The following is a 24,801-nucleotide window of genomic DNA, read 5'->3' on the forward strand; positions in this document are numbered from 1 at the left end:
AGCCGGTTCTGGCCACTTGGCATCAGAGCCAGACCGAGGCTCCTGCGGTGGACCACTGGTTCCGGCGCGCGGAGGAGACCTGGGACGCAGCTCACGTCCGCCTTCAGCGCGCCGTACGACGTCAAAAAGCTGGTGCAGACCGTCGCCGCAGTGAAGCCCCGATGTTTGCACCGGGGGACAGGGTCTGGCTCTCGACCCGAAACCTGCCCCTCCGCCTGCCCTGCCGGAAGCTGAGTCCGCGGTTTGTGGGGCCGTTTAAAGTCCTGAGGAGATTGAACGAGGTATGTTATAGGTTAAAGCTTCCCCTCAATTACCGCATTAACCCCTCGTTCCATGTGTCTCTCCTCAGGCCGGTGGTGGCTGGCCCGCTCCAGGAGGCCGAGGTGCGGGAGGTTCCTCCGCCCCCTCTGGACATTGAGGGGGCCCCTGCGTACTCCGTTCGATCCATCCTGGATTCAAGACGTCGGGCGAGGGGTCTTCAGTACCTCGTGGACTGGGAGGGGTACGGTCCGGAGGAGAGATGCTGGGTTCCGGTGGAGGACGTGTTAGATCCTTCCATGCTGAGCGAGTTCCATCGTCTCCATCCGGATCGCCCGGCGCCTCGCCCTCCGGGTCGTCCCTGAGGCCGGTGTCGACGGACTGCTGGAGCCGCGCGTTGGGGGGGGTACTGTCACGACTTCTACTGAAGTTGATGCCCCTCCTTGTTCGGGTGGTGTTCGGCGGTCGACGTCGCCGGCCTTCTAGCCACCATTGATCAGTTTTTCATTTTCCATTGGTTTTGTCTGGTCTCTTTACACACCTGTTTCATATCCCAGTAATTATATGTTGTGTATTTAACCCTCTGCTTCCCCTCATTTCTCTGTCGGTGATTGTTTGTTTGTTATGTACGTGTTGGTTCTATATCGGTGTGCGACGGGTTATTGTTTCACCCGGATTCTTTTCTACGTTGGTTTTTTGGAAATAAATATTCCATTTTTAAACCACTCTGTTTTTTCCTGCGCCTGACTTCCCTGCCACCTACATACACGGACTATGACAACCTGAAACATTTGACCCAAGTTAAACAATTTAAAGGCAATGCTACTAAATACTAATTGAGTGTATGTAAACTTCTGACCCACTGGGAATGTAATGAAAGAAATAAAAGCTGAAATAAATCATTCTCTCTACTATTATTCTGACATGTCATATTCTTAAAATAAAGTGATGATCCTAACTGACCTAAGACAGGGAATTTTTACTAGGATTAAATGTGAGGAATTGTGAGAAACTGAGTTTAAATGTATTTGGCTAAGGTGTATGTAAACTTCCGACTTCAACTGTATATATATATATATATATATATATATATATATATATATATATATATATATATATATATATAGTACCAGTTTGGACAAACCTACTCATTCCTGGGTTTTTCTTTGTTTTTACTATTTTCTAGTGTGTGTTCTCATGCACTAGTGTGTATTCTCATGTACTAGTGTGTGTTCTCATGCACTAGTGTGTGTTCTCATGCACTAGTGTGTGTTCTCATGCACTAGTGTGTGTTCTCATGCAAACCTCAGCCATCAGTCATCACAGTACACTTGGCTAAACTATTTACAGTAGATGACCCTGGGTTCTAACACCTTGACACAACAAAACAATAACAGAATGTAGAGAAATAGTAACGGTTGAAAAGCATGTGCTGTAGTGGACGTGTAGATGTGTAGTTGACCATCTGCCAGCAAGACTCAGCTGACAGGCTTGTGTGTGAAGTACCATGGAGCTGTGCAACATTAGGATAGGTCCAGGAAAGAAGAAACCACTTTATGTAGCTGTGCTTTATTAACACTCCCTTACTGTAACTAAATCAGCTAAGTTCACAGTAAACTAGGCTTGGGCTGTACACCATATATACCATGTACCAGGGTATTTGGAAATGGCCACAGGATGGTTTTTCAATACTGTCAATACCATTGAAACTATTTATTTGAAGATTTTCAAAAAATATACAGTACCAGTCAAACGTTTGGACACTGTCATGTGTGCTTCCTCTCTGGTCTCTAGGTCACCAGGGTGCACACCTGTCACCAGCGTTACGCGCATAATGACACTCACCTGGACTCCATCACCTCCTTGATTACCTGCCCTTTATATGTCACTCCCTTTGGTTTCTTCCCCAGTCGTCATTGTTGCTGTTTCATGTCAGTGTGCTGTTTGTGTTTCTTGTTTTGTTCATTTATTAAACATATTCACTCCCTGAACTTGCTTCCCGACTCTCAGTGTGCATCGTTACAGACATACCTACTCATTCAAGGGTTTTTCTTTATTTTTACTATTTTCTACATTGTACAATAATAGTGAAGACATCAAAACTATGAAATAACATATGGAATCATGTAGTAACCAAAAAAAGTGTTAAACAAATTAACATGTATTTTATATTTGAGATTCTTCAAAGTAGCCACCCTATGCTTGGATGACAACTTTGCACACTCTTGTGGACTCCCCCCAGTCTATGTCATGGAAAGAGCAGTTGTTGTTTATGTTTTGTATGTCCAACTATGTCATGTACATGTATACTCAGAGGTCTAAAGTTTGACCAATTTCATTAAACATGTGACAAAGTATTTAGCTGTGGGGCCAGGAGTTTTATTTTGGGAGCACTGTGTGTCTATGATTATTTTTTTAGATAATAATTGTTGCAATGATAAAGCTACGCTGTACCGTTGTTTCCGAGTACCCTAGAGCAGGCTAAATCTGGCCCATCAAAAATATTATTTGGCCCCCCAAATTAATTATGAATATTTTTTTCCTAAACAAAAATAATAATTATTATTATTATTATTTTAAAAAATCTCGTACCAGAGTTGCAAAAACTCCCAAATGTCCCAAGAATAAAGTTACCCTACCTAGATAATGCAAAAGTTACATTTTATCTTCAGTCATGAGGAGAGAGAATGCAGGAGGTAGTCAACTAATAAAGCAAGCCTCGGACCATTTTGTGGTGCTGAAATGGAAAGCTGCAACCACAGTGCAATCAATAGGAGGTGAACAGCACCTGGTGCTGAAAATATAGCTGACCAAGTGTTGCACAGCAACAGATGGGGAAAACCTACACCAGTCGAGTAATTCATTTCAACAATAATCTTCATTTTAATTTGACTTTACTAACAAAAAGATGGCTTAATTTGAGTCTATTTCTTCCGAGCCTATGCCTATATAACAATTTATCTAGCTGAGGTAGGTCATGAGGCTTAACAGCATCTTTCACAAGATTTTTTTTAATGCATAATAGAAGTGGGATTTGTTTTTACTAGGCCTACTTACAATTACAACTGGCCACAAATGTGGCATCCTACATAAAACAATAATTGAATGAAAAAAAGGCGATGTCTGTGTCTGAATGTCTGTATCGGATACCCTGCTCCTTTAACGACAGAACAAACATCAAATACGATCACCTTGATACCTAAATATCCCAGGATAAGCACTCACAATAATGTTAGTATTTACTAAATACAGTCATATAGGCCACTAAGTGACTTACTCAATGGAAAAAGTTGCATTTCCCCTTAGACACGATCTTGTGGATGTCGCGTGAGATGGGTGTGATTTTGAAGCGCAGGCAGTCCTCGATTGAAAGCCGGTTCCTGTCGTGAGTCTATACTGAAGTGCATTCTTTTAAAGTTTGCTACAACTCAACATATTTAATTAAACAGTGATCAATTCTGACTACTACATTTGTCGTCACACAGGACCACGTGCTGACAGACCAATCACGGGCCGGTAGGCTACAAGGAGGCTCGCTCTTTGCACGTGTCTCCCAGGCAGGATGAAAATGACTTCATCGACCATATTCCTTTGCTAGTTATATCCACTTGATCTTTATACATTTTTTGGGGTGCCATTCAGCTCCATTCAGCAATATGGCGCGCTTCCGGCTTCATGCGCCATCGGTAGTTTTCCATCACAATCTACTGTTTTTAATGCCTATGCCTACTTCAAGCCCAACCAGGTCAAAAGACCTGACCCATAATATTTTTATCTTCCTAAAGCGGATCGACGGGACAATTGTTTATTCATAAACCATGTCGTGGGCCGTTGTAAAACTACTTGAGCATCGACGTCCTTAACCATTTGTTTACACGTTGTTCAGTCATGTTACCTCATTGGTTAGCGAGCTAACAACCTGGTAACTTTATGTTTAAACATGTAGTGGCACAGAAAGAAAGGAAAGGGATAACTTCTTCAGGAGATCAATGATCATAGCAATGAATGAATGACAAATCTCTTGTTAACTAACTTGATGTTTTATAGAGACAGTGATCAATTTTCAACATAATGCATCTCAATAGGAAACCTAATATTCCACAAATGACTTTGTAATTTCAATGACACGTATTGGTATTAACATTTTACTTTTTATAATAAACTAATGTATTTACAGTGCAACATATTTGTTTTTAGGGCACAACATTTTCTTCAATTGTAGCTAGAATTCATATATGCCTAATATAGGCTGTATCTCAATGAATTAAACAATTCTCTCTAGTTCGCTTTTTGTTTCTCAAACCAATTCAAATCAAATCAAATTTAATTCGTCAAATACACATATTTAGCAGATGTTATTGCAGGTGTAGTGAAATGCTTGTGTTCCTTGCTCCAACGACATATTTAGTATTTTGGTTTGAACATTCTGGTGCTCCTAAATGTCATGCGCGCGCGCGCGCGTTAGAGAGATACTGTAACGATCGTCGTGGTGGATGGACCAAGGCGCAGCGGGCTGAGTGCTCATATTCACTTTATTAGAACATTTAGGAACAAAACAAGAAAAACCAAAACGAATGCCAAACAGTCGTGCAGGCAACACACACAGCTATGCAACGAACAACCTCCCACAAAACCCCATGAAAACAAACTCCTAATTATAGGACCTTCAATCAGAAGCAACGATAACCAGCTGCTTCCAATTGAAGTACCAACCCCAATAAACTAAACATAGAAATAGACTAGACTAGACAGAACATAGAAATACACTAGCATAGAACAGTGCCCAAACCCCCCCGGAATACATAAATCAAACACCCCTCTACATACACACACAACCCGAACCATATAAAACAAATACCCCTGCCACGTCTTGACCAAACTACAATAACACATAACCCCTATACTGGTCAGGACGTGGCAGACACTCTCAGAGATACTCTCAATGATCGGCTATAAAAAGCCAAATGACATCCTGAGGGGCTGACTTGTTGCACCCTCGACAACTACTGTGATTACTATTATTTGACCCTGCTGGTCATCTATGAACATTTGAACATCTTGGCCATGTTCTGTTATAATCTCCACCCGGCACAGCCAGAAGAGGACTGGCCACCCCTCATGGCCTGGTTCCTCTCTAGGTTTCTTCCTAGGTTTTGGCCTTTCTAGGGAGTTTTTCCTAGCCACCGTGCTTCTACACCTGCATTGCTTGCTGTTTGGGGTTTTAGGCTGGGTTTCTGTACAGCACTTTGAGATATCAGCTGATGTAAGAAGGGCTATATAAATACATTTGATTTGATTTTGATTTGACTCCTTTCCTTCCATTTTTTTCTTCGTTCCTCACTCAAATCCAGTGGACTTGAATATGTTTTCTTCAGGGGAGAGGTAGCTGAATGCAGGCAGCAATGTGGAAGAATCTGTCCATTGAAGGCTGTGTGAGTGTGAATGTACACCTTGGACCCAGGGCAGGCTGCATTGGGAGCTAGCCGACTGCTAAATACACCCATTGGAGGGCTGCAGGGCTGGACAGGTGATTAGCATAATTCGGAGAGAGGGGCCATACATATGGTAATGTAGGGTGGGGGGAGGAGGCACTGGCAGCTGGGGTGTCACATTTGTGTCAGTTCGGAAGGGGGGGGGTTATTGTACTACAGCACCGCTCTCCTTCTCTGTCGATCTCTCTGTTTTTCTCTCGTGCTATGAGGTGGGACTGGGTATGAGAGGAGGAGAGGTGGGACTGGGTATGAGAGGAGGAGAGGAGAGGTGGGACTGGGTATGAGGGGAGGGGAGGTGGGACTGGGTATGAGAGGAGGGAAGGTGGGACTGGGTATGAGGGGAGGGGAGGTGGGACTGGGTATGAGAGGAGGAGAGGTGGGACTGGGTATGAGGGGAGGAGAGGTGGGACTGGGTATGAGAGGAGGAGAGGTGGGACTGGGTATGAGGGGAGGAGAGGTGGGACTGGGTATGAGGGGAGGAGAGGTGGGACTGGGTATGAGAGGAGGGGAGGTGGGACTGGGTATGAGAGGAGGGAAGGTGGGACTGGGTATGAGAGGAGGAGAGGTGGGACTGGGTATGAGAGGAGGAGAGGTGGGACTGGGTATGACATTTTACATTTTTACATTTTAGTCATTTAGCAGACGCTCTTATCCAGAGCGACTTACAGTAGTGAATGCATACATTTCATACAATTTCATACATATCATACATTTTTTTTCTGTGCTGGCCCCCCGTGGGAATCGAACCCACAACCCTGGTGTTGCAAACACCATGCTCTACCAACTGAGCTACAGGGAAGGAGGGAAGGTGGGACTGGGTATGAGAGGAGGAGAGGTGGGACTGGGTATGAGAGGAGGAGAGGTGAGAGGAGGTGGGACTGGGTATGAGGGGAGGAGAGGAGAGGAGGGACTGGGTATGAGGGGAGGAGAGGTGGGACTGGGTATGATGGGAGGGGAGGTGGGACTGGGTATGAGAGGAGGGGAGGTGAGAGGAGGTGGGACTGGGTATGAGGGGAGGAGAGGAGAGGAGGGACTGGGTATGAGGGGAGGAGAGGTGGGACTGGGTATGAGAGGAGGGGAGGTGGGACTGGGTATGAGGGGAGGAGAGATGGGACTGGGTATGAGGGGAGGAGAGGTGGGACTGGGTATGAGAGGAGGGGAGGTGGGACTGGGTATGAGGGGAGGGGAGGTGGGACTGGGTATGAGAGGAGGGGAGGTGGGACTGGGTATGAGAGGAGGAGAGGTGGGATTGGGTATGAGGGGAGGGGAGGTGGGACTGGGTATGAGAGGAGGGGAGGTGGGACTGGGTATGAGGGGAGGAGAGGTGGGACTGGGTATGAGAGGAGGAGAGGTGGGACTGGGTATGAGAGGAGGGGAGGTGGGACTGGGTATGAGAGGAGGGGAGGTGGGACTGGGTATGAGAGGAGGGGAGGTGGGACTGGGTATGAGAGGAGGGGAGGTGGGACTGGGTATGAGGGGAGGAGAGGTGGGACTGGGTATGAGGGGAGGAGAGGTGGGACTGGGTATGACGGGAGGAGAGGTGGGACTGGGTATGAGGGGAGGAGAGGTGGGACTGGGTATGAGAGGAGGAGAGGTGGGACTGGGTATGAGAGGAGGGGAGGTGGGACTGGGTATGAGAGGAGGAGAGGTGGGACTGGGTATGAGGGGAGGAGAGGTGAGAGGAGGTGGGACTGGGTATGAGGGGAGGAGAGGTGGGACTGGGTATGAGAGGAGGGGAGGTGGGACTGGGTATGAGAGGAGGAGAGGTGGGACTGGGTATGAGAGGAGGGGAGGTGGGACTGGGTATGAGGGGAGGAGAGGTGAGACTGGGTATGAGAGGAGGGGAGGGGAGGGGAGGTGGGACTGGGTATGTGGGACTGGGTATGAGAGGAGGGGAGGTGGGACTGGGTATGAGAGGAGGAGAGGTGGGACTGGGTATGAGGGGAGGAGAGGTGAGAGGAGGTGGGACTGGGTATGAGGCGAGGAGATGAGAGGAGGGACTGGGTATGAGGGGAGGAGAGGTGGGACTGGGTATGAGAGGAGGGGAGGTGGGACTGCGTATGAGAGGAGGAGAGGTGGGACTGGGTATGAGGGGAGGGGAGGTGGGACTGGGTATGAGAGGAGGGGAGGTGGGACTGGGTATGAGGGGAGGAGAGGTGGGACTGGGTATGAGAGGAGGAGAGGTGGGATTGGGTATGACGGGAGGAGAGGTGGGACTGGGTATGACGGGAGGAGAGGTGGGACTGGGTATGAGAGGAGGGGAGGTGGGACTGGGTATGAGAGGAGGAGAGGTGGGACTGGGTATGAGGGGAGGAGAGGTGAGAGGAGGTGGGACTGGGTATGAGGGGAGGAGAGGTGGGACTGGGTATGAGAGGAGGGGAGGTGGGACTGGGTATGAGAGGAGGAGAGGTGGGACTGGGTATGAGAGGAGGGGAGGTGGGACTGGGTATGAGGGGAGGAGAGGTGAGACTGGGTATGAGAGGAGGGGAGGGGAGGTGGGACTGGGTATGAGAGGAGGGGAGGTGGGACTGGGTATGTGGGACTAGGTATGAGAGGAGGGGAGGTGGGACTGGGTATGAGAGGAGGGGAGGTGGGACTGGGTATGAGAGGAGGGGAGTTGAGAGGAGGTGGGACTGGGTATGAGGGGAGGAGAGGAGAGGAGGGACTGGGTATGAGGGGAGGAGAAGTGGGACTGGGTATGAGAGGAGGGGAGGTGGGACTGGGTATGAGAGGAGGAGAGGTGGGACTGGGTATGAGAGGAGGAGAGGTGGGACTGGGTATGAGGGGAGGAGATGTGGGACTGGGTATGAGAGGAGGAGAGGTGGGACTGGGTATGAGAGGAGGGGAGGTGGGACTGGGTATGAGAGGAGGAGAGGTGAGACTGGGTATGAGAGGAGGACAGGTGTGACTGGGTATGAGGGGAGGAGAGGTGGGACTGGGTATGAGAGGAGGGGAGGTGGGACTGGGTCTGAGAGGAGGGGAGGTGGGACTGGGTATGAAGGGAGGAGAGCTGGGACTGGGTATGAGGGGAGGAGAGGTGGGACTGGGTATGAGAGTAGGAGAGGTGAGAGGAGGTGGGACTGGGTATGAGGGGAGGAGATGAGAGGAGGGACTGGGTATGAGGGGAGGAGAGGTGGGACTGGGTATGAGAGGAGGGGAGGTGGGACTGGGTATGAGGGGAGGAGAGATGGGACTGGGTATGAGAGGAGGAGAGGTGGGACTGGGTATGAGGGGAGGGGAGGTGGGACTGGGTGTGAGGGGAGCAGAGGTGAGACTGGGTATGAGAGGAGGGGAGGTGGGACTGGGTATGAGGGGAGGAGAGGTGAGACTGGGTATGAGAGGAGGGGAGGTGGGACTGGGTATGAGAGGAGGGGAGGTGGGACTGGGTATGTGGGACTGGGTATGAGAGGAGGGGAGGTGGGACTGGGTATGAGAGGAGGGGAGGTGGGACTGGGTATGAGAGGAGGAGAGGTGGGACTGGGTATGAGAGGAGGGGATGTGGGACTGGGTATGAGAGGAGGAGAGGTGGGACTGGGTATGAGAGGAGGGGAGGTGGGACTGGGTATGACGGGAGGAGAGGTGGGACTGGGTATGAGGGGAGGAGAGGTGGGACTGGGTATGAGAGGAGGGGAGGTGGGACTGGGTATGAGAGGAGGGGAGGTGGGACTGGGTATGAGGGGAGGAGAGGTGGGACTGGGTATGAGAGGAGGGGAGGTGGGACTGGGTATGAGAGGAGGGGAGGTGGGACTGGGTATGAGGGGAGGAGAGGTGGGACTGGGTATGAGAGGAGGGGAGGTGGGACTGGGTATGAGAGGAGGGGAGGTGGGACTGGGTATGAGAGGAGGGGAGGTGGGACTGGGTATGTGGGACTGGGTATGAGAGGAGGGGAGGTGGGACTGGGTATGAGAGGAGGAGAGTTGGGACTGCGTATGAGAGGAGGGGAGGTGGGACTGGGTATTAGAGGAGGGGAGGTGGGACTGGGTATGAGAGGAGGGGAGGTGGGACTGGGTATGTGGGACTGGGTATGAGAGGAGGGGAGGTGGGACTGGGTATGTGGGACTGGGTATGAGAGGAGGGGAGTTGGGGACTGGGTATGAGAGGAGGGGAGGTGGGACTGGGTCTGAGAGGAGGGGAGGTGGGACTGGGTCTGAGAGGAGGGGAGGTGGGACTGGGTATGAGAGGAGGGGAGTTGAGAGGAGGTGGGACTGGGTATGAGGGGAGGAGAGGAGAGGAGGGACTGGGTATGAGGGGAGGAGAAGTGGGACTGGGTATGAGAGGAGGGGAGGTGGGACTGGGTATGAGAGGAGGAGAGGTGGGACTGGGTATGAGAGGAGGGGAGGTGGGACTGGGTATGAGAGGAGGGGAGGTGGGACTGGGTATGAGGGGAGGAGAGGTGGGACTGGGTATGAAGGGAGGAGAGGTGGGACTGGGTATGAGAGTAGGAGAGGTGAGAGGAGGTGGGACTGGGTATGAGGGGAGGAGATGAGAGGAGGGACTGGGTATGAGGGGAGGAGAGGTGGGACTGGGTATGAGAGGAGGGGAGGTGGGACTGGGTATGAGGGGAGGAGAGATGGGACTGGGTATGAGGGGAGGAGAGATGGGACTGGGTATGAGAGGAGGAGAGGTGGGACTGGGTATGAGAGGAGGGGAGGTGGGACTGGGTATGAGGGGAGGAGAGGTGAGACTGGGTATGAGAGGAGGGGAGGTGGGACTGGGTATGAGAGGAGGGGAGGTGGGACTGGGTATGTGGGACTGGGTATGAGAGGAGGGGAGGTGGGACTGGGTATGAGAGGAGGGGAGGTGGGACTGGGTATGAGAGGAGGGGAGGTGGGGACTGGGTATGAGGGGAGGAGAGGTGGGACTGGGTATGAGGGGAGGAGAGGTGGGACTGGGTATGAGAGGAGGGGAGGTGGGACTGGGTATGAGAGGAGGGGAGGTGGGACTGGGTATGAGGGGAGGAGAGGTGGGACTGGGTATGAGAGGAGGGGAGGTGGGACTGGGTATGAGAGGAGGGGAGGTGGGACTGGGTATGAGAGGAGGGGAGGTGGGACTGGGTATGTGGGACTGGGTATGAGAGGAGGGGAGGTGGGACTGGGTATGAGAGGAGGAGAGTTGGGACTGCGTATGAGAGGAGGGGAGGTGGGACTGGGTATTAGAGGAGGGGAGGTGGGACTGGGTATGAGAGGAGGGGAGGTGGGACTGGGTATGTGGGGACTGGGTATGAGAGGAGGGGAGGTGGGACTGGGTATGTGGGACTGGGTATGAGAGGAGGGGAGTTGGGACTGGGTATGAGAGGAGGGGAGGTGGGACTGGGTCTGAGAGGAGGGGAGGTGGGACTGGGTCTGAGAGGAGGGGAGGTGGGACTGGGTATGAGAGGAGGGGAGGTGGGACTGGGTCTGAGAGGAGGGGAGGTGGGACTGGGTATGAGAGGAGGGGAGGTGGGAGGAGGCGGAACTTGGGATTTGGGGAGGTGGGACTGGGTATGAGAGGAGGGGAGGTGGGAGGAGGCGGAATTGGGGATTTGGGGAGGTGGGACTGGGTATGAGAGGAGGAGAGGTTGGACTGGGTATGAGAGGAGGGGAGGTGGGAGGAGGCGGAACTGGGGATTTGGGGAGGTGGGACTGGGTATGAGAGGAGGGGAGGTGGGACTGGGTATGAGAGGAGGGGAGGTGGGACTGGGTATGTGGGACTGGGTATGAGAGGAGGGGAGGTGGGACTGGGTATGAGAGGAGGGGAGGTGGGACTGGGTATGAGAGGAGGGAGGTGGGACTGGGTATGAGAGGAGGGGAGGTGGGACTGGGTCTGAGAGGAGGGGAGGTGGGCCTGGGTATGAGAGGAGGGGAGGTGGGAGGAGGCGGAACTGGGGATTTGGGGAGGTGGGACTGGGTATGAGAGGAGGGGAGGTGGGAGGAGGCGGAACTGGGGATTTGGGGAGGTGGGACTGGGTATGAGAGGAGGGGAGGTGGGACTGGGTATGAGAGGAGGGGAGGTGGGAGGAGGCGGAACTGCGGATTTGGGGAGGTGGGACTGGGTATGAGAGGAGGGGAGGTGGGACTGGGTATGAGAGGAGGGGAGGTGGGAGGAGGCGGAACTGGGGATTTGGGGAGGTGGGACTGGGTATGAGGGGAGAGGAAGTGAGGGTAGGTGGGACTAGGTAAGAGGTGAGGGGAGGCTGGGTATGAGTGGAATGTTGATGGTACAGTTGGACCCTGGCCTCTGACCCCTGTAAGTATCAAAGACTTCCTGGTTGATTGACAGCAGAATCAGGTGGGAGTCCCCAGGTTAAGAAACATGTGGGAGATGAGAGAGAGTAAGAGAGAGAACGAGGGAATAACTGAAGTTGGGACGTCTAACATTATGGTTGAAGAAAGAGGGTACACAAATAGGGTGAAATATATATACGCTATGGAAATAAAAAGAGCAAGGTAATAGGATAGATGGACAGGCAAACAGATAGCCAGCTGACTTAGGCTCGCTGGTGGGTCGTTGGCAGTGAGGTGACCTGTTCTAGGGACTTCCATGTCACTACGGGGGGTTTGGCTGCGAGCGCCGTAATCCAGATAATCCACACACACAGTTTTGTACAGCTAATTTTGTGGGGAAACACAATTCAGTCCCATTCAAAATCCTATTTTCCCTAAACCCTAAACCTAATTCTAACCCATACTTTTAACCTAAACCCAAAATCTAACCTTAACCCTAAACCTAGCTCCTAACCGTAAAACCAAACCTAGATCCTAACCCTAAGCCTTAACGGAATTCTAACCCAAACACTTATTCTAACCTTAACCCTAAACCCCCTAGAAATAGCATTTGACCTTGTGGGGACAAACAAAATGTCCCCAGCTGGTCAAATTTTGTTTGTTTACTATTTTTGTGGGAACGTCTGGTCCCCACAAGAATAGTTAAACACGTCCACAAATAAAATAACATTTTATTTGTCACATGCACCGAATACAACAGGTGTAGACAATACTGTGAAATGCTTACTTACAAGCCCTTAACCATTAATGCAGTTTTAAGAAAATAAATAAAATATTTACTAAATAAACGAAAGTTACAAAAGTAATACAATAAAATAACAATAACAAAGGCTATATACAGCGGGTACCCGGAATATTCAGGGGTACAGGTCATTTGAGGTAATTGTGGTAATATGTATGTGTAGGTAGGGATAAAGTGCCTGTGGAAAGGGCCCTGTCAACCTTTCATGTGGACGGGGGAGGAGAGACAGAAAGGCCCCCGTAGGCAGACCTGGCTCTCAAGGGAAGACACTCTATGTGCACACTGCCAACAAAATGAGGTGGAAACTGAGCTGCACTTCCTAACCTCCTGCCAAATGTATGACCATATTAGAGACACATATTTCCCTCAGATTACACAGACCCACAAAGAATTTGAAAAATAAATCCAATTTTGATAAACTCCCATATCTATTGGATGAAATACCACAGTGTGCCATCACAGCAGCAATATTTGTGACCTGTTGCCACAAGAGGAGGGCAACCAGTGAAGAACAAACACCATTGTAAATACAACCCATTTTTATGCTTATTTATTTTCCCTTTTGTACTTTAACCATTTGCACATAATATGACATTTGAAATTTCTTTATTGAACTTTTTTATTTTTTTATTTCACGGTCGATAGAGAGAGAGAGAGGGAGGGAGGGAGAGAGGGAGAGGGGAGAGAGGGAGAGAGAGAGAGGGAGGGGGATAGGGAGTAGAGGGAGAGAGGAGATGAGAGAGAGGAGAGGGAGAGAGGAGAGAGAGGGATAGAGGAGAGGACGGGGTGGGGGGGGAGAGAGATGAGAGAGGAGAGAAAAAAGAGAGGAGAGAGAGAGGGAGAAGGTAGGAGAGAATGAGGAGAGGGAGGAGAAAGAGAGAGGAGAGGGAACGAGAGAGGGAGGGGGGGTGATGTATGAGAGAGCTGAGGGAGGGAGAGGACGGATGAGAGGGGAGGGAGTTGATATAGGGGGGGAGTAGGGAGGGATGAGGAGAGGGGAGAGAGGGGAGGGAGAGAGAGAGGGAGAGCGGAGGAGGGGAGACGAGGAGAGAGAGAGAGAGAGAGAGGGAGGGAGGAGAGGGGAGGAGGGGGGTGAGGGAGCGAGGAGAGGGAGAGAGGAGGAAGAGAAGGAGGAGGGAGAGAGGGACGAGGAGGAGAGAGGGGGGGAGGGAGAGAGGTAGAGAGGAAGAGAGGGAGAGAGAGAGAGAGAGGGAGGAGAGAGGGAGAGAGAGGAGGGAGAGAGAGAGAGAGAGAGAGAGAGAGAGAGAGAGAGAGGGAGGGAGGGAGGGAGAGAGGGAGAGAGAGAGAGAACACTAAATAAACAACAACACGAACGCGAAATTCAAAAATACTAAATTCGTAATATTAAACATTCATGAAGATACAAGTGTCTTACATAATTTAAAAGCTTAACTTCTTGTTAATCCAGCCGCTTTGTCAGATTTCAAAAAGGCTTTATGGCGAAAGCCTACCATACGATTATCTGAGGACAGCGCCCCACATACAAAAGCATTAAAAACATTTTCCAACCAAGCAGATGCATCACGAAATCACCTTTGAAGATCTTAATCTTTTTGCAATCCTAAAGGTCCCAGTTACACAATGAATGGTTGTGTTGTTCAATAAAATCCTTCTTTATATCCCAAAAATGTCTGTTTATTTTGCGCGTTTGATTCAGAAATACATCTGTTCTAACTCGCCCAACATGAATCTAAAAAGTTACCTGTAAACTTTGTTCAAACATTTCAAACGTTTCTAATCCAACCTCAGGTACCCTAATATGTAAATAATTGATCAAATTTAAGACGGAATAAACAGTTTTCAATACCGGAGGAAAAACAACGAGGAGCGCGCAATCATTCACGCACACCAAAAGACTAGAGTCCTTCTGAGTGACACTTAGAAAGAATATGAATACTTCTTAATTAAAAAAAAACATCTAACAATTTCTAAAGACTGTTGACATCTAGTGGAAGCCATAGGAACTGCAATCTGGGTCCTAATAATTAGGCTTTCCCATTGAAAAGCAATGGAAAGCCCAATGACCTCAAACATTTTTTTTCCTGAATGGATTGTCCTCGGGGTTTCGCCTGCCAAATCAGTTTTGTTAGACTCACAGACATTATTTTATAAAAACTTTAGAGTGTTTTCTATCCAATACTACCATGCATATGCATATCTTAGCTTCTGGGCCTGAGTAACAGGCAGTTTACTTTGGGCACCTCAGTCATCCAAACTTCCGAATACTGCCCCCTAGCCTTAAGAAGTTTTAAACAGGTTTTTAGAAATGTTTGCAAATGTATAAAAAAAACTGGAAATATCACATTTACATAAGTATTCAGATCCTTTACTCAGTACTTTGTTGAAGCACCTTTTGCAGCGATTACAGCCTCAAGTCTTTTTGGGTATGACGCTACACCTGTATTTCGGGAGTTTCTCCCATTGTTCTCTGCAGATCCTCTCAAGCTCTGACTGACTGGGGGAACCCTATGTTGTGGAGGAGACTGACTCACTGACTGGGGGAACCCCATGTTGTGAAGGAGACTGACTGGCTGACTGAGGGAACCCTATGTTGTTGAGGAGACTGACTGACTGAGGGAACCCTATGTTGTTGAGGAGACTGACTGACAGACTGGGGGAACCCTATGTTGTGGAGGAGACTGACTGACAGACTGGGGGAACCCTATGTTGTGGAGGAGACTGACTCACTGACTGGGGGAACCCCATGTTGTGGAGGAGACTGACTGACAGACTGGGGGAACCCTATGTTGTGGAGGAGACTGACTCACTGACTGGGGGAACCCCATGTTGTGAAGGAGACTGACTCACTGACTGGGGGAACCCCATGTTGTGAAGGAGACTGACTCACTGACTGGGGGAACCCCATGTTGTGAAGGAGACTGACGAGACGACTGACTGACTGGGGGAACTCTATGTTGTGGAGGAGACTGACTGACTGACTGAGGGAACCCTATTTTGTTGAGGAGACTGACTGACTGAGGAGAACCCTATGTTGCGGAGGAGACTGACTGACTGACTGGGGGAACCCTGTGTTGTTGAGGAGACTGACTGATTGAGGGGAACCCTGTGTTGTGGAAGAGACTGACTGACTGGCTAGGGGAACCCTGTGTTGTTGAGGAGACTGGCTGGCTAGGGGAACCCTGTGTTGTGGAGGAGACTGACTGACTGAGGGAACCCTGTGTTGTGGAGGAGACTGACTGACTGAGGGAACCCTGTGTTGTGGAGGAGACTGACTGACTGACTGGCTAGGGGAACCCTGTGTTGTGGAGGAGACTGACTGACTGGCTAGGGGAACCCTGTGTTGTGGAGGAGACTGACTGACTGGCTAGGGGAACCCTGTGTTGTGGAAGAGACTGACTGACTGGCTAGGGGAACCCTGTGTTGTGGAGGAGACTGACTGACTGGCTAGGGGAACCCTGTGTTGTGGAGGAGACTGACTGACTGGCTAGGGGAACCCTGTGTTGTGGAGGAGACTGACTGACTGGCTAGGGGAACCCTGTGTTGTGACTCTACTCTAGTCTAGTCAGCACACCACACCACACCACACCACAGCACAGCTGAGAACACCACATTAGAGAACACCACAACCCACTACAGTATAGCACAGAACAGCACAGCACACCACAGAACAGAACACCACAGCCCACTACAGTACTGCACACCACAGTACAGAACAGCACAGAACAGCAGAAAACAACACAGTACAGCCCTGTACAGCACAGCACAGAACAGCACAGCCCACCACAGCACACCACAGCACAGAACACCACAGCCCACTACAGTACTGCACACCACAGTACTGAACAGCACAGAACAGCACAGTACAGTACAGCACAGCACAGAACAGCACAGTACAGCAGAGAACAGTACAGCACAGTACAGCAGAGAACAGTACAGCACAGAACAGCAGAGAACAGTACAGCACAGTACAGCAGAGAACAGTACAGCACAGAACAGCAGAGAACAGTACAGAACAGTACAGCAGAGAACAGTACAGCACAGTACAGCAGAGAACAGTACAGCACAGTACAGCAGAGAACAGTACAGAACAGCAGAGAACAGTACAGAACAGAACAGCAGAGAACAGTACAGCACAGAACAGCAGAGAACAGTACAGAACAGCAGAGAACAGTACAGAACAGCAGTTAACAGTACAGCACAGCAGAGAACAGTACAGAACAGCAGAGAACAGTACAGCACAGCAGAGAACAGTACAGCACAGCAGAGAACAGTACAGAACAGCAGAGAACAGTACAGCACAGTACAGCAGAGAACAGTACAGAACAGAACAGCAGAGAACAGTACAGCACAGAACAGCAGAGAACAGTATAGCACAGAACAGCAGAGAACAGTACAGCACAGAACAGCAGAGTACAGCACACCACAGCACAGTACAGCAGAGTACAGCACACCACAGCACAGTACAGCACAGAACAGCATGGTACAGCACAGCACAGCACAGCACAGAACAGTATTGTCGTCAATCTTTTTCACCCGGGGTGGTACTGCTCAATGCAACAATTATGCAATCATGTTGATTTCTTTGTGGGTTTTGAGTAAGAGAAAATCAGTTTGGAAAAGAGGCCAGTATATTGTTGAGATGGTAATAGGGAGTAGTTTTGTTGGGAAGGAATGAGGAGTAGGCTATCTGAGAGGACCTGGCCCTGTGTTGGAGGTCTGAGAGGACCTGGCCCTGTGTTGGAGGTCTGAGAGGACCTGGCCCTGTGTTGGAGGTCTGAGAGGACCTGGCCCTGTGTTGGAGGTCAGAGAGGCCTTGGCCCTCAGAGGACCTGGCCCTGTGTTGGCGGTCAGAGAGGACCTGGCCCTCAGAGGACCTGGCCCTGTGTTGGAGGTCTGAGAGGACCTGGCCCTGTGTTGGAGGTCAGAGAGGAACTGGCCCTGTGTTGGAGGTCTGAGAGGACCTGGCACAGTGTTGGAGGTCTGAGAGGACCTGGCCTTGTGTTGGAGGTCAGAGAGGCCTTGGCCCTCAGAGGACCTGGCCCTGTGTTGGAGGTCAGAGAGGACCTGGCACAGTGTTGGAGGTTTGAGAGGACCTGGCCCTGTGTTGGAGGTCAGAGAGGCCTTGGCCCTCAGAGGACCTGGCCCTGTGTTGGAGGTCAGAGAGGACCTGGCCCTCAGAGGACCTGGCCCTGTGTTGGAGGTCAGAGAGGACCTGGCCCTGTGTTGGAGGTCTGAGAGGACCTGGCCCTCAGAGCACCTGGCCCTGTGTTGGAGGTCAGAGAGGACCTGGCCCTGTGTTGGAGGTCTGAGAGGACCTGGCCCTGTGTTGGAGGTCTGAGAGGACCTGGCCCTGTGTTGGAGGTCTGAGAGGAGACCTGGCCCTGTGTTGGAGGTCAGATTGGACCTGTCCCTGTGTTGGAGGTCAGAACCGTTTATGTAGAAAGGAGACACCTTGGGGATATGCAAAGCCGAAATGCTATAACGTGTGAATATGTGTCATTAAAGAACACAGTTACACACACACACACAGACACACATACACACACACTTTTTTGTTCCAACTGGGGTGTTCATTTCACCCTGAGGCTCGCCAAGTGCTGACCCCAAAACTTTGCAACCCTGTGAAGTGTGGAATTCGCCAAACCTGAGGTCTTAATGTGCTGTTTCCTGTAGATAGAAAGAGGGAGAGAGAGAGAGAGAGAGAGAGAGAAGGGGGGGTGAGAGAGAGTGTGTGCGGGTATGTGCGTATTTGTTTCTGTCTCTCTGCATTCCTCTTCTCTGTCCTACCCCCAAGTCATCTTTGTATTCTCCAGAACTTTGGGTGGCATTCTGGGTTTGGAATGTGTTCAGAACACTGGACTGTTTTTCCTCTGCACCACTTTGATTGGTCAGTTTGTTGATATCCTTTCGGTGACTCCTTGCAGACTGAAGAGCCCCTTGACTCCATATAACTGTGTCATAATTCAAGTATAGGTTAACAAGTATTGCACTTACTCATTGTTATGCTGCAAGTAGGGCTAGGGTTACTGCTGGAAGTACAGTGTAACCACGAGCAACCACAATACATGTTACACTGTTTCTGGACAGGACACACAAACATACACACACACACAAATATGAGTTATAGGTAAATCATTTCCATGAGTGGCAGGTAAATAATTTCCATGATTTGTAGGTAGATCAGTTCTATGAGTTGTAGGTAGATCAGTTCTATGAGTTGTAGGTAGATCTTGTAGGTAGATCAGTTCCATGAGTTGTAGGTAGATCAGTTCCATGAGTTGTAGGTAGATCAGTTCTATGAGTTGTAGGTAGATCAGTTCCATGTAGGTGTAGGTAGACCAGTTCTATGAGTTGTAGGTAGATCAGTTCCATGAGTTGTAGGTAGATCAGTTCTATGAGTTGTAGGTAGATCAGTTCTATGAGTTGTAGGTAGATCAGTTCTATGAGTTGTAGGTAGATCTTGTAGGTAGATCAGTTCCATGAGTTGTAGGTAGATCAGTTCCATGAGTAGTAGGTAGATCAGTTCTATGAGTTGTAGGTAGATCAGTTCCATGCAGGTGTAGGTAGATCAGTTCTATGAGTTGTAGGTAGATCAGTTCTATGAGTTGTAGGTAGATCAGTTATATGAGTTGTAGGTAGATCAGTTCCATGAGTAGTAGGTAGATCAGTTCTATGAGTTGTAGGTAGATCAGTTCCATGAGTTGTAGGTAGATCAGTTCTATGAGTTGTAGGTAGATCAGTTCTATGAGTTGTAGGTAGATCTTGTAGGTAGATCAGTTCCATGAGTTGGAGGTAGATCAGTTCCATGAGTTGTAGGTAGATCAGTTCCATGAGTTGTAGGTAGATCAGTTCTATGAGTTGTAGGTAGATCAGTTCCATGAGTTGTAGGTAGATCAGTTATATGAGTTGTAGGTAGATCAGTTCCATGAGTAGTAGGTAGATCAGTTCTATGAGTTGTAGGTAGATCAGTTCTATGAGGTGTAGGTAGATCAGTTCTATGAGTTGTAGGTAGATCAGTTCCATGCAGGTGTAGGTAGATCAGTTCCATGTAGGTGTAGGTAGATCAGTTCTATGAGTTGTAGGTAGATCAGTTCCATGAGTTGTAGGTAGATCAGTTCCATGAGGTGTAGGTAGATCAGTTCCATGTAGGTGTAGGTAGATCAGTTCCATGCAGGTGTAGGTAGATCAGTTCCATGTAGGTGTAGGTAGATCAGTTCCATGTAGGTGTAGGTAGATCAGTTCCATGTAGTTGAAGGTAGATCAGTTCCATGTAGTTGTAGGTAGATCAGTTCCATGTAGGTGTAGGTAGATCAGTTCCATGCATGTGTAGGTAGATCAGTTCCATGCAGGTGTAGGTAGATCAGTTCCATGTAGGTGTAGGTAGATCAGTTCCATGCAGGTGTAGGTAGATCAGTTCCATGCAGGTGTAGGTAGATCAGTTCCATGTAGGTGTAGGTAGATCAGTTCCATGTAGGTGTAGGTAGATCAGTTCCATGTAGGTGTAGGTAGATCAGTTCCATGCAGGTGTAGGTAGATCAGTTCCATGTAGTTGAAGGTAGATCAGTTCCATGTAGGTGTAGGTAGATCAGTTCCATGCATGTGTAGGTACAAGCATTATTGTTCTTTCAGGAAGGCTGATGTATACATCAATGTGATTTTATAGTTTGTTATAAAAGGCGGAATATTGTGTGTTTTTGTACATCAGATCAGGTTCTGAAAGTTGTGTATGTAATATCTGTTGGTGTGCAGTGGGCGGCAGGGTGAATCAGGAGCTGAAATACACACGTCTGAAGATGGGCGAGGAGGCCATGTTCAGTCCCCAGCTGATGATTCAGGCACCGCGCCAGGAGGGCGCTAACGTGCTCACTGTGGAGGCGCTACAACAACACCTGGACTCAGCTATCAGGGCCAGCCAAGTGCACGTTTACCTCTTTAACAGGTGACACACACACTAACACACACACACACACTGTACTTACATGCACGCACGCACACACACCAGCTGAGTGCACGTTCAACGCTATAACAGGTGACACTCTAACACACACATACACATTCAAAAAAATTATGTTTTAGATCGTTCAAAGCTGTTGTGCAAGTGATATATTGAATGCCTCCATTTCAGACAATGGAAATTACAACATTTATGCTACAAATCAGGAGAAATGGATACTGAAGCTCATTTTGTGAACCAGGTAAGCATGAGTGAACTGAGTTTGTCTCTCTCTTTCTACACCAAACACTGCCTCTCATACAGAGGAATAGAATGTGATTAGTAGTTGTAGAGCGTCAGTGGTAATGTGGTGTCTGCTGTCTGCTGTCTCCGATCAGATCATTAACAAGTTATTGTGATGTGATGTTACTATCATGTGATGTTAGTATAATTTAATGTAAGCATAATGTGATGTTCTACTGTACTGATTATAGCATCAGTGGTAACATGCTGTCTGTATTCTCCTGTCAGATCATTGAAAAGCTCCACCCCTGTCTCATCATCACTCCGCTGGACTGTTTCTGGGAGGGAGCCAAGCTCCAGTCTGGAAGGGTCTACCTCCCGTGAGTACACATTATACACATCACACACACCTCACACATTATGCACCTCACACATTATGCACCTCACACATTATGCACCTCACACATTATGCACCTCACACATTATGCACCTCACACATTATACACCTCACACATTATACACCTCACACATTTTACACCTCACACTGTCACGGTTATCGTCGGTGAAGGAGGACCAAAATGCAGCAGGACTGTGTTTGTTCATTTTGAACATTTATTAAATCAAAATGAACACAAAAACAACAAAACGAACTCACGATATACCAACAGTCTTCTCAGGCTCATACATGCTAGACAAGAAACAATCTCCCACAAAACCTACACCAAACAATTACCCATATATAGGTCTCTCAATCAAAGGCAACGAGGAAACACCTGCCTCCAATTGAGAGTCCCAAACCCAATCAACCTAACATAGAAATACATCAACCAGACTACACATAGAAATACATCAACATAGATCATAACTCAATCCCGGAAATAAGAAATCAAACGCCCTCCTAACTAACACACCACCCCGAACCACATAAAACAAATACCCTCTGCCACGTTCTGACCAAACTAAAATGACAATTAACCATTATACTGGCCAGGGCGTGACACACACATTATACACATCACACATTATACACCTCACACATTATTCACCTTACACATTATACACCTCACACATGATACATATTACACATGATACACCTCACACATTATACACATCACACATTATACACCTCACACATTATACACCTCACACATTATACACAACACACATTATACACAACACACATTATACACATCACACATTATACACATCACACATTATACACCTCACACATTATACACCTCACACATTATACACAACACACATTATACACAACACACATTATACACATCACACATTATACACCTCACACATTATACACAACACACATTATACACAACACACATTATACACATCACACATGATACACATCACACATGATACACATCACACATGATACACATCACACATTATACACATCACACATTATACACAACACACATTATACACAACACACAGTATACACATCACACATGATACACATCACACATGATACACATCACACATTATACACATCACACATTATACACAACACACATTATAAACATCACACATTATACACATGATACACATCACACATGATACACATCACACATTATACACATCACACATTATACACCTCACACATTATACACCTCACACGTTATACACAACACACATTATACACCTCACACGTTATACACAACACACATTATAAACATCACACATTATACACATGATACACATCACACATGATACACATCACACATTATACACATCACACATTATACACCTCACACATTATACACCTCACACGTTATACACAACACACATTATACACCTCACACGTTATACACAACACACATTATAAACATCACACATTATACACATGATACACATCACACATTATACACATAACACATTATACACCTCACACATTATACACATCACACATTATACACATCACACATTATACACATCACACATTAAATCAAATCAAATCAAATTTATTTATATAGCCCTTCGTATATCAGCTGAAATCTCAAAGTGCTGTACAGAAACCCAGCATAAAACCCCAAACAGCAAGCAATGCATGTGAAAGAAGCACGGTGGCTAGGAAAAACTCCCTAGGAAAAACTCCCTAGAAAGGCCAAAAACCTAGGAAGAAACCTAGAGAGAAACCAGGCTATGAGGGGTGGCCAGTCCTCTTCTGGCTGTGCCGGGTGGATATTATAACAGAACATGGTCAAGATGTTAAAATGTTCATAAATGACCAGCATGGTCAAATAATAATAATCAGAGTAGTTGTCGAGGGTGCAACAAGCACGTCCGGTGAACAGGTCAGGGTTCCGTAGCCGCAGGCAGAACAGTTGAAACTGGAGCAGCAGCATGGCCAGGTGGACTGGGGACAGCAAGGAGTCATCATGCCAGGTAGTCCCGAGGCATGGTCCTAGGGCTCAGGTCCTCCGAGAGAAAGAAAGAAAGAGAGAAAGAGAGAATTAGAGAGAGCATATTTAAATTCACACAGGACACCGGATAAGACAAGAGAATACTCCAGATGTAACAGACTGACCCTAGCCCCCGACACATAAACTACTGCAGCATAAATACTGGAGGCTGAGACAGGAGGGATCAGAAGACACTGTGGCCCCATCCGATGATACCCCCGGACAGGGCCAAACAGGCAGGATATAACCCCACCCACTTTGCCAAAGCACAGCCCCCACACCACTAGAGGGATGTCTACAACCACCAACTTACCGTCCGAAGACAAGGCCGAGTATAGCCCACAAAGATCTCCGCCATGGCACAACCCAAGGGGGGGCGCCAACATTATACACCTCACACATTATACACCTCACACATTATACACATCACACATGATACATATTACACATTATACACATCACACATGATACACATCACACATTATACACATCACACATTATACACCTCACACATTATACACAACACACATTATACACATCACACATTATACACAACACACATTATACACATCACACATGATACATATTACACATTATACACATCACACATGATACACATCACACATTATACACATCACACATTATACACCTCACACATTATACACAACACACATTATACACATCACACATTATACACATCACACATGATACATATTACACATTATACACATCACACATGATACATATTACACATTATACACATCACACATGATACACATCACACATTATACACAACACACATTATACACATCACACATTATACACCTCACACATGATACACATCACACATTATACACAACACACATTATACACATCACACATTATACACATCACACATTATACACATCACACATGATACACATCACACATGATACACATTACACATGATACACATCACACATTATACACATCACACATGATACACCCCACACATTATAAACATCACACATTATAAACATTATACACATCACACATTATACACCTCACACATTATACACATCACACATGATACACATTACACATTATACACATAACACATTATACACATGATACACATCACACATTATAAACATCACACATTATACACATCATACATTATACTCGTCACACAATATACACATCACACATTATACACTTCATACATTATACACATCACACATCATACATTATACTCGTCACACAATATACACATAACACATTATACACATCATACATTATACACATCATACATTATACACATCACACATTATACACATCATACATTATACACATCATACATTATACACTTCATACATTATACACATCATACATTATACTCGTCACACAATATACACATCACACATTATACACTTCATACATTACACACATCACATAACACATTATACACATCATACATTATACACAT

The 24,801-nt window shown here is 47.8% G+C and overlaps 1 protein-coding gene across 5 annotated transcripts in view; it reads left to right on the top strand.

Moving 5' to 3' along the window:
• LOC115200404 (protein patched homolog 1) overlaps window positions 1–24,801 on the top strand; it is a 148,044-nt gene that overhangs the window by 23,938 nt on the left and 99,305 nt on the right. For all 5 annotated transcript variants that reach the window (XM_029763456.1, XM_029763457.1, XM_029763458.1 and 2 more), the window contains exons 3-5: window positions 20,487–20,676; window positions 20,863–20,932; window positions 21,202–21,293. In XM_029763456.1, the coding sequence (XP_029619316.1) occupies window positions 20,487–20,676; window positions 20,863–20,932; window positions 21,202–21,293 (352 nt within the window). The remainder of the gene's footprint in view (window positions 1–20,486; window positions 20,677–20,862; window positions 20,933–21,201; window positions 21,294–24,801) is intronic.

Source organism: Salmo trutta, chromosome 9 (assembly GCF_901001165.1).
Source record: "Salmo trutta chromosome 9, fSalTru1.1, whole genome shotgun sequence".
Lineage (NCBI taxonomy): Eukaryota > Metazoa > Chordata > Actinopteri > Salmoniformes > Salmonidae > Salmo > Salmo trutta.